We start from the raw sequence: 10,624 nt of genomic DNA, 5'->3' as shown, positions 1-10,624 counted from the left end.
AGGGGCTGTGTTTCTCTCTGCTTTCAGCACCATACTGCAGACAAAGGCACATAAGTACAGTATGGAGACCTACCAGGTGTAGGACCAGGCTTTTGGGCTGAATTTCTCCCTGAGCACCAAATGGCTTTGTTGCAGAGGAAGGCAGGAAATACAGGCTGCAATGCTTGAGGCAAGCTTTTGAGTGAGATCTTAACAAACATCAGATGAACCTCACAGTGCACTTCCCGCTTTTGAAAATTAAGTCTCTGTGCTTGACAGGAGTTTGCTCATCTGTGTAACATGAGATGCGGGCAGCTGCTGGTGGTCCTGCAGGCTCCTGCTTTGACTCTGCCAATGTCATGTTCATGAGTGTCAAAGAGGAGGTGGAAGTTAAAAGGAAAATGAAAGTGGCCTATGGCTTCCTTTTTCTGCAAAAGTAAATGAGTATACGAAAATAAAATAGTAAACGGTATCCCCAAAAAGATTGAATTCTGCAATCTTTTTTTTTTTTTGAAATAATACTTGAAAACATGTGAGGAAGGGAAGAAAATGGTAAAAGTCAAGAACGTAAAGGACATGGAGGGACCTGTTGGAAAGGGAAGTGCTCCCAGCAAAATGTTGGTTTGCTTTCCCTCAGGAGCTCCATGCTTGTGGAAATGCCTAATATAGGTATTGAGTTAGCACAGCCAGCACCCTCGCCAACCTGAGGAGTCCAGGCTTGGTGGCCAGGGGTAGCCCTGTCATTTGGGAAGTATAGTCCCACTCAGGGAGGTATAGCCCACCATAGGAAGGGCAGTCCACACTTCTTGCTTGGCAGAGGAATAAGTGGTTTCTCCTCCCCTCTAAAGCAGGGCTTTGCACAGAGCCACTGCTTGGGAGCCCATGGGCCAGTCCAAGTCAGTCTGGACAGGTGGACACAGTGGACCCCCTAGGGCACATCCCTCAGACTGATGGGGTGGCCACAGCCCTCTCGTACATGCGCTCCAAGATGCGGTGGATGCTGGCAAATCCTGGCCGGTCAGCAGGCAGCTTGCTCCAGCAGAGGCGCATCAGGTTGTAGAGCTCCAGGGGACAATTATCCGGGCAGGAGAGGACATTGCCATCCCTCACATAGTAGATGACCTCCTCATGAGCCATCCCATAGTAGGGCTGCATGCCGTAGGAGAAGATCTCCCACAGTACCACTCCGTAGGCCCACACATCAGACTCTGTGGTGTAGCGGTTGTAGAAAATAGACTCGGGGGGCATCCAGCGGATGGGGATGGCGTCATTCTCATTTGCTTTGTAATAGTCAGCCGAATACATGTTCCGAGAGAGACCAAAATCAGCAATTTTGACCACCATGTTCTCCCCCACCAGGCAGTTCCTAGTAGCCAAATCCCGGTGGACGAACTTGCGCTCAGAGAGGTACGCCATGCCGGCAGCCACCTGCTTGGCAATGCAGAGCTGGCTGGTGCAGCACAGAGCCAGGGGGTTGGGGAGGCGGAACCGCGCATCCAGGCTACTGTGCACCAGGCTGCAGAGGTTGCGGGGCGAGCGGTCACGCAGGTACTCGTTGAGATCCCCATAGGCCATGTACTCAAAAAGCAGGCACATCGGTTTCCCAACAGCACACACACCTGGAAGAAGAGAGATGCACCGCACAGGTCAACCAAAAAAATCCAAAAATAGGTACACAAAGGCGAGACTTTAAACAATGAAGAGAGAAAGGTGAAGCATGCAAATACCACCAAGTTTGCGTGCATCCCTTTGTGTCTTTGAAGCTCCTTCACCAGGGATCTGTGGGAGATCCTAACAAGCTATGCTATTGCCTGATTTGTCTGGACATCCCAGGAAAAAGATATACTTTCAGGGCTATGTTTAATTAAGAGCCCAATCCTGCTTAAGTTGGCATTAAGGGAAGTATTGCCTCTTCCCAAGTGCAACTGGAAGGACATACTTTCAGGAAGTAACATTTATAGTTTTGATCACGGTATTTTTTAGTTCTTTTGTTTATTATAATTATTATACTGATATGGGTGTAGCAGCTACACATATGCAGGAAAACTTCAGGAGTAATAACAAGGGGCATGTTCAAGGGTTCAGTGGGACAATTGAAATGCAAAGATACTCCCATGTTTGCCACATCTGATAGGTACAGAACCTAGTCCCACTAAAGGGCACATGCCTGGCCCTACACCAGCTTCACTGGAGGCCAGCATCAGTACAGGACCCCATTCCCATCAGTTTTACAGCATACAGCGATATGGCAAAAATATTTGTGTGCTCACTATTAAATTGCCAACCAGCAAAATCCCGCATTTAAAATGCATGTGTTTTGCTTTCTTAGGGCTATCATTTAGCAACTGGTGATCCAACTTATTGTGAAATCTGAAATTCTTGTTGATGACCTAACACTTGAATCTTTGAGGAAAAACAGATAGCTGCTCCCAGTGTGATAAAATCAGGATCTGACAAGCTTAAGGAGTGTATGTGAGAGCTTTATCATCTAAGCTGTCTTCAACAACATGGCTCTTTTCTCCACACCCCCACAATGTGAAACTAGTTTGTTCCTGTACCTTTGCCCTTTCCTAACCTAAAATGTGTTGACAGTAAACACACTGTTTATTTGAGTTTGGGGCATTTCCTGCTTTTCTTTTCTGTAGCCAAAGTACTTGTGTGAACCCAGCTTTCCCAAATGTTGTGGAGCTTTCTAATGAAATAAATTAAGATTTCAGCTGCCTGTTCACAGGGATCAGATCTGCGTACAACATCTTAGAGCAGGATTGCCAGGTGAAGTTGGCTAGCAACATCTACTTCAGTCAAAAGCTGAAAATTTACTGAAATAAAATTTGGTCAGCAGCTTTCTTCACAGAAGAATGACCTATTAGCCAAGCTGTGGCATCGAGACTTTCTAAAAAACCCAATGAACCAGGGTTTTCTTTCAGTTGCAAAGGGAAGGAAGAGACCATTTTTGCGGTTAGCTTTTTTTGTTTGTTTGTTTCATTTTGGTTTTTTTAATGCTGGTGAGTGTTCAGATATCACAATAGTAAGTGGGACCCATAAAACTAACAAGATTTGTGCCTGTTTTTTTTAAGTACCCGCAAAATAAGTCATAGCTCCAGGAAGCTTGTGCCTTCCCTGTAAGAAATCTGTGCCAATGCTATTAAACTGAAAGTCAAGCTAGGCAGCAAGATGGTCAAAATATGCTGAATGCAGGATGAGAATGGTTTATTGCAATGGACCATCCTATTCAGGCAACAGCATGAGACCTACATTTTGAGACTTGTTCTGGTGGACAATTTCACAGAGCATGCAGTGGCACATAGAAAAGCTCACCTCTTTTGCAAGAGGCATTTTCTCTTGCCAAAGAGAGCAGCATTGCCATTTGCAATAAGCACCGGTCATGCGTGTATGTTCACCCCTGCAGCCCCAACAAACCCACAGCAGGATTGCCGAAGGTGGTACATGGGCGTCTGTACATGGGCGCCTCATTCAGATACCTAAAAGCTTGACAATATTCGGATTGTCAAACTCTGCCATGAGGGCTGCCTCCCTCTGAAAGTCAGCCTGCATGTCTGCGGATGCCTCCTCCTTCAGCATTTTCACTGCCACCATTGTGAAAGGCTCGTAGGGCAGCAGCCCTGGGGCCCTGCAGGGAAAGGGGAGAAGAGAAAACATCAGTGATGGATGCATGCATGCCAAATGTAGGCTCTGTTTCTGGTGCAAAAGGATAGGCTGACAGAAAGAAGAAAAGAAAAAAAAAAAGAAGGTGGAAGACCCCAGCACTGACTGAAGGAACATGAAAGACCATCTTTACCTCTCAGGCATGTCTGCATTGCATAGTACAGAGGCATTTAATTTACTTCAGGAGAGAATAAATCCAGTATAGCTTTTTTTGATCACTACTCTTTCTGCTTGCACACTCTTTACCGTGACTGGTAAAGAGATAAATAAATAAGATTGATAAGAAAAACCTCTCCCTGGGTTGAAGGTCACATCAGAAACTTCATGGAGGTCAGGATGGACTCTTCAGTCCAAACAATTCACTTCTGGGGTGTAATGACTGAGCTTACCAGAGTTAAAAATAAACTTATTTCATATGAAATTGCTGAAAGAGCCTCTTTTCACTGCGTCTTGTCCTATACCTGGCACAATAGTGGCATTAGTACATCTGGCTACTATGAGTGAAGATAACAATTACAGTATGTTCCCCTGGGTTTGTAAGGAAAATAGCCTTTTGCCACTGTTCTGTGTGCGTGTGTGTGCGCAGCATGTGTGCGTGCCTGTGATTCAAAAAGTTATAAACCCATTAGCTAATTTCAGCTGAATTTAACATAGTGGAGCTGTGGTCTAGGAAATAGTTATGCTCCCGCAAGTTTTTTGGAAAGAGGTGACAGGACAGAAGGGAGAAAGCATGCATATGCCCTGTCTGAAGAGCAAGGTAGTGCGTGAATACACCCGTGTTAAGATGCTGGTGAATCTTCAGCTAGAGCTTGGAGACACAAATCCATAGGAAACAGAGCTTCCTGACTTAGAGCAATCACAGACTCATTTTGTTTTCTCATCCACAGGTCAGTGCACCCTCTACAAGTTTAATTAGATGGGCTTGCCAAAGATTTAGGGGTAGCTGTTGCCAAAGAAGAGTGACTTTCCACCCTTCTAAACGTGGTTCAAACCTCAAATGTGCTTTCTGTTGCCCATGCAAATTCTTCCCAGGGGTCCTGCAGTTAAAACGCGCTCCTCGCAGGTAGTCAGCCAGAGCCCATGGAGAGCAGCGCCCATTTACCTGTCTTGTTACTACGCCGACCCGACTGCCCTCCCGCTGCTCAAATGTCAGGTTATTTTACCACTCAGTAGCCCCAAGAGGAGGTTCCGATTTCCAAAGCAAACTTCCAGTTTCCTTGTCATCTACTCCAGACACATGGCAGTTGCAACAGTTGCATTTGGATGCTGTAAATGTCAAATGTCAGAAGATGGCAGGGTGCCCATCAAGAACCGGCACGCCGGAGCAGAGGAGCAGACTCCACACTTGTCTGATATTGCCTCCATTACAGCAAAATGTCTTCCTTCTTTCCCCCTGTGCTGTCAGTGAGTTTCCAGTCTAGTAGGGGGGGAGAAGTACCAGCACCTACCAGCTGCTGTCTAAGCTCAGCGCACAAGAAAGTCAGCAGCAACGGCCTGAAGAAACCAGTAGAGCAATTAAAAGTAAAAAGAGGAGGGCATTTATCTGTTCTGAACAGCCTCATTGTAGATCACCTCTCATCACTGGCCAGCAGACCTAGCGCAGTGCCAAAGCAGGAGCAGGCACAGCTCCATCTTGGATGCTGCAGAGAGAGAAACTCACCCCAGGCTAAAGCCTGAAGCACACCCATCCATCTACTCTTCACTGAGATCCTGTAACATAAACTAACCTAAATGTAACTTAAGTGAGATTAAGCTGCGCAAAACCTTTTAATGGGCCTTCAGGCAATAAGAAGTAATTTCATCTTTTCGTAATTCATGTGCTACTTCAGCCCAGTTCTTAGTAGACCTGGGAAAATCATAGAATCATAGACTCATAGAATGTTTTGGGTTGGAAGGGACCCCTAGAGGTCATCTAGTCCAGCCCCCCTGCAGTGAGCAGGGACACCACTAACTAGATCAGGTTCCTCAGAGCCCCGTCCAACCTGGCCTTGAATGTTTCCAGGGATGGGGCCTCCACTACCTCTCTGGGCAACCTGTTCCAGTGTTTCACCACCCTCATTGTAAAGAATTTCTTCCTTATATCTAGTCTAAATCACACTGCTTTGGAACAGAGACAGACTCTGTTTGAGGTCTTGGCAGAGAGCTCTTGAAGTTGACCCCTTTGGTGCCCAAAAGGCAGTCTTTGCACAAAGGGATAAGGGCACGCCTGCAGGGGAGCAATAGGAAGCTGCTGCTTCTGAAATTAACAAGGAGAATTCAGGTGGTGGGCCAAGACATGGAGTGTTTCCTAGAAAATAGATGGATTTCTTCTAGAACTGGGAAGCATCAACAGAAATTACTTTGGGTTCCCTGTCTCATGATTATCTAAATGTTTAGAAGAAATGTCCATTGGACATTTGCATGCAGGATGGACCGCAGCTGTCCTCACCTTCTTCACCATCAATGCATTTGTGCAACACTGGCAGCATTTGCCTTTTAGGTACCTGCCATGCAAAGAACTAACCAATGGTGTGGTTACGGATTTCACCCTGAGCCTGCCTACAGACAGTGTCTGACTTTAAGTTTCCAGTCAGGTTTTCTTTCCAGAGCAGTAACCATGAAAAAAATGAGGAGCAGCTTGAACCTGTATTTGAGATTGTGTCTTGTCTCTCATCTTCCTCAGCATCACAGTTGAGTAGCTTCTGTTAGATCATTAATTGAAGCAATCAACATCTGCTGAGGCTGGTGGTGACCTACCTTCACTCTGTCCTTCTGAGAAATTTCTCTGTGGGCAGGAGAGTGCTCTGAATTGGCAGAGGCTTGTTTTGTTGTGAGTTTTTTAATTAATGTGCACATGGGTTTTCAGCTATATTTGACACAGCAGGTCAAATAAACACCCTTTGCACTTGGAAAGAACATGAGGAGACTTCTGTCAGAGAAACTCCAACCTTAGGGGCAGCTTTGTCTCTTGAAGAGACTGCAAGCTGTGCCTTTGCAGTGGGGGTCTACTGGCCTGCTAGCAAAGACCCCACACCCAGGCTTTTAGGCAATCCTGGGCTTCAGGCTTAGCCTGGACCATGCAGCTCCAGCTCTGGGGAAAACCTGCATGCTAGTCTGTGTTGAACCTCACAGGGCTGGTACTCTGGTGGCATGTGGGGCCAGCATGGTCCTCCCAGAGGCAGAGGATCCTGAGTCATCATCAAGACCCAGTCGGGACAGATTCAAGCCAGGGCCTGAATCTTGGTTTAAGGACATCTGTTAGGCTAACTGGTTACTTCCTCATCCTTTCCAGTGTGAAGCTTCCCCTGGTGAAGACGTCAGCCTTTCAGGAGAAGCTAGTAAATGATAGCCAGACGTTTCCTGTCCTAACATGTTGCTTGACCCAGGAGTGAGTAAACACTGAATCAGGACTCGCAGCAAGCCAACTGGCAAAGGCATCACTGGCACCGTGCACAGAGCTGTGTTTACAGGAGAGGGAGAAACATGAGACCAGGAGAAGTAAGAGGGTTGCTAAACTTAGCTTGAGATGTCTGTTTAACACACGTAGACAAGTACATTTTATCCATCTGAGATGGGAAGGCAACAATTTGAGTTATGGTAGCTTCAGTAACCTGGAGGGATGCACAGCTGGTGCTACTGGATAAGCAGCCTGTGCTGATCTGCCAGCGGTGCACAGAAATGCCGCTGGCTTAAATGTTCCCTGGAAATATAAGGCCTTGGAGGGACTTTTGATAGAGATATCAATAAAAATAAGGAAGTCCCTCAGAAGCAATACTTCTATGGCTGCTTCCCTCAGCCACAGAGACCAGGTGTTTCTGAAGGTACGGTCTCTCCACTTTGAAAATGCTGGCTAAGAAGATGTGTTGCTTTTTTTTATTTCTTCTCTTTTCCTCCCAGTTTCCACTGACAATAACAAAAAGTGATTAAAAGTAATTGGAGCACTGGGGTGAATGAATGACGTTCACATAAAATGTCCCTACACCACTTTAGCGCTTGCTTAACCCAGTGCTTTAGTGACATTTGCATGCCCTCTGAGAGGTCCTACTCAATGTGGGTGAGAGTCATTTCCAGCTCAGAAAGGTCTGTGTGGCACTTAAATTAAATTTAAGCTCCCAGTGCAGGGCCAAAGGAGCTCTTGGCACGAAGACCGCCTGCCCTGCTTGTGCACCAGCAGCATGGTGAAGACCCCCGCCACATGAGCCAGAGGGCAATGCTTGGCAGGGCGTCCCCAGTGATGTCCTGAGGCTGGGACAAGGCCTGCCCTGCCGCGTTCCCAAGCACAGCTGTGGTGCAGCTCCTACAGACTTGTTCTCATGTCAAGCTCAGACGCGCTTGGCTTTGCCATCCAGGCTAACAATCAATCGCAGGCGACATATCTGTAATTTTCCCATGGCACACCCTTCGAACTTTGTTATTTTTAGCCTTCTCTGTACTAAAGGGAAGTAAGCCTGCATTTCTTCCATTAGAAAAAATGCATCCCTTCATTGGAAGAAAAATCCATCCCAGCTATTGAAACCGTTTCCCCACTCGACACATACAACCTGCACATAACTTATTTCCTAGCAGATACATCATGAACATAACTATAAACATTAGAAATATCTGCAATTATGACTGCTTTTTTCAAGGAGAGTCCTTTGTCTTTGAAGTCAGTTTCACCCAGGCAGGTCTTGGCCCATGGTGGGACTCTGATATTCCCCTGGGTTTTTTTAAGGTCATCATACACTACTTCAGATATAGCTACAAAATTGGCCACATCCCAGACTTGTTAACTGTAAAGGACAAAGAAAACCATCCTGAGTAAACATGGAACTGGACAGTCTATCTACTTTCTTTCAGGAATTTGGGGATGGGATTTTTTGAGGAGTACTGGTCAAAGACTGATCTGCAGAAACTGTGGACTCTGTCAGAGCTAACAAGATGCCCTCCATCCACCTCAGTCTAGGCATGACTGGGTTCATCTCTGGGTTTTTCAGTGAAACATTTTTCACGTTTGAAGAAGTGCGTGATCTTACCTCCCATGAGATTTTACAGAACTGGGATCTCATCTAATACCTTAGATTTAAAACAGGCAACAATGACTGCAAATTACAAGAATAAAAAATGAGTGGCTAAAGGGGACACACAAAAAAAAAAAATTGTTGGCCTAAGTGGGTTGGGTTTTTAGGGGATTTTTTGTTTGGTTTGGTTTTGCCACTGAATCAAATGGAAACTGGGTCAGGACCTAACTGTAGCATGACACATTGCCCTCTGTGGTAATTACTGGCCAGTGTTGGCGTTGTAATGGAGGACACCACACACTGACAATTTGCAAATACTGGGAAATGCAAGAATTTCACAATAGGTTACATGTCACAGGCAATACTCTTGGCAAAAACAGCAATGATAAATTTAGCTAAGCTTTTACACCAGACTTTGGTATGTAAGACATTGCGTCTACTAGAGGGAAGAACAGGAGAGTAATTTGTGACAAAATTTTAACAAATATCAACAGAAAGCAGTGGACAGAAACAATTATTCAGGTCTGAGTGCACCATTTGGTACATGTGCATTTGGTTTTGGTTTGAGTGAATGAATTTCTGGTACCCAGATAAGTGGGTGCTCAACTGCCAATTTTTCCCAGGTACCTCCAGATAGAGAGGACTCACACACACAGGATGCTTACCTTGCTTGGAAGACTCTCCCAAATGCTCCTTCCCCGATATCTCTCACATATTCAATATTGTTCCTGGGATACTCCAGGCTGAGCAATTTCGGATTGAGGAGAAGGGGCATCCGCTGGTACATCGGGTTGGGGTGCAGGCGGTCAAGGAGGAGTTCGGAGGGCAGAGTGGTGAGTGTCGGTGTCTCTGACTCTCTGAAACAACAGAGCAGTTTTCGGTCAGTGTGTGCACAGCCCCCAACCAGGAGATAACTATCCGCATCTCCACCGGGCGTGGTTTCTTCCAGGATAGAAAAGGGAGGTGCAGCAGGGCAGTTGAAAGAGTCTTGCAGCAAGGTGTCATGCCATGTCTCCAAAATAGCCACCGACCACCTTTCTGCTCTGGCACAGGGGCTCACCAGAGTTTGCACTGGGCTGCCACAGGCAAAGGGAGGGCTGCCCGCTCCCAACCAGGAGTTTTCAGGACTATGCTCTCAGAAACAGGCAAGCCCTCTTCCAAAGTAGCATTTGTTGCCTTGAATTGGGATTGGGTGGATTGGGAACCTGGCTGCATAGCAGAGCTGAGAGGATTGTGATCGGTGGCACAGAGTCTAGTTGGAGGCCTGTAGCTGGTGGGATTCCCCAGGGCTCTTGTTCAACTTACTCATCAACAATCTGGACGAGGGTACAGAGTGTACCCTCAGCAGTTCACCAATGACACAAAACTGGGAGGAGTGGCTGATATGCCGGAAGGCTGCGCTGCCATTCAGCGGGACCTGGACAGGCTGGAGAGCTGGGTGGTGGGGAACCTGATGAAGTTCAACAAGGGCAAGTGTCAGGTGCTGCACCTGGGGAGGTTGAACCTCATGCACAAGTACAGGCTGGGGACAAGCTGACCATGAGCCAGCAGTGTGCCCTTGTTGTCAGGAAAGCCAATGGCATCCTGGGGCTTATTAAGAGGAGTGTGGCCAGCAGATCGAGGGAGGTTCTCCTCCCCCTCTATTCTGCCCTGTTGAGACCCTTCCTGGAGTACTGTGTCCAGTTCTGGGCTCTCCTCTGTTCAAGAAAGATGAGGAATGCCTAGAGAGGGTCCAGAGGAGGGCTACAAAGATGATGAGGGGACTGGAGCATCTCTCCTACGAGGAAAGGCTGAGGGAGCTGGTCTTGTTTATCCTGTAGAAGAGAAGACTGAGAGCGGATCTCATCAACATCATACAAATATCTTAAGGGTGGATGTCACGAGGACGGAACCAGACTCTTCTCAGTGGTGTCCAGCAACAGGACAAGGGGCAATGGGCATAAACTGAAGCATAAGAGGAAGAACTTTTTTACTTTTAGGGTGACAGAGCACTGGAACAG

At 46.7% G+C, this 10,624-nt stretch overlaps 1 protein-coding gene across 5 annotated transcripts in view; it reads right to left on the bottom strand.

The window, feature by feature from the left end:
* Positions 1-921: 921 nt before the first annotated feature.
* MUSK (muscle associated receptor tyrosine kinase) overlaps positions 922-10,624 on the bottom strand; it is a 51,941-nt gene continuing 42,238 nt past the window's right edge. For all 5 annotated transcript variants that reach the window (XM_035890807.1, XM_035890810.1, XM_035890808.1 and 2 more), the window contains 3 exons: positions 9,290-9,481; positions 3,462-3,610; positions 922-1,598 (listed from right to left, as the gene is read on the bottom strand). In XM_035890807.1, the coding sequence (XP_035746700.1) occupies positions 922-1,598; positions 3,462-3,610; positions 9,290-9,481 (1,018 nt within the window). The remainder of the gene's footprint in view (positions 1,599-3,461; positions 3,611-9,289; positions 9,482-10,624) is intronic.

This window comes from Egretta garzetta, unplaced genomic scaffold (assembly GCF_000687185.1).
Source record: "Egretta garzetta isolate BGI_Z169 unplaced genomic scaffold, ASM68718v1 scaffold22, whole genome shotgun sequence".
In the NCBI taxonomy this organism is placed as follows: domain Eukaryota; kingdom Metazoa; phylum Chordata; class Aves; order Pelecaniformes; family Ardeidae; genus Egretta; species Egretta garzetta.
The sequence above is the reverse complement of the archived record's forward strand: the minus strand, read 5'-3'. Positions and strand labels throughout refer to the sequence as shown.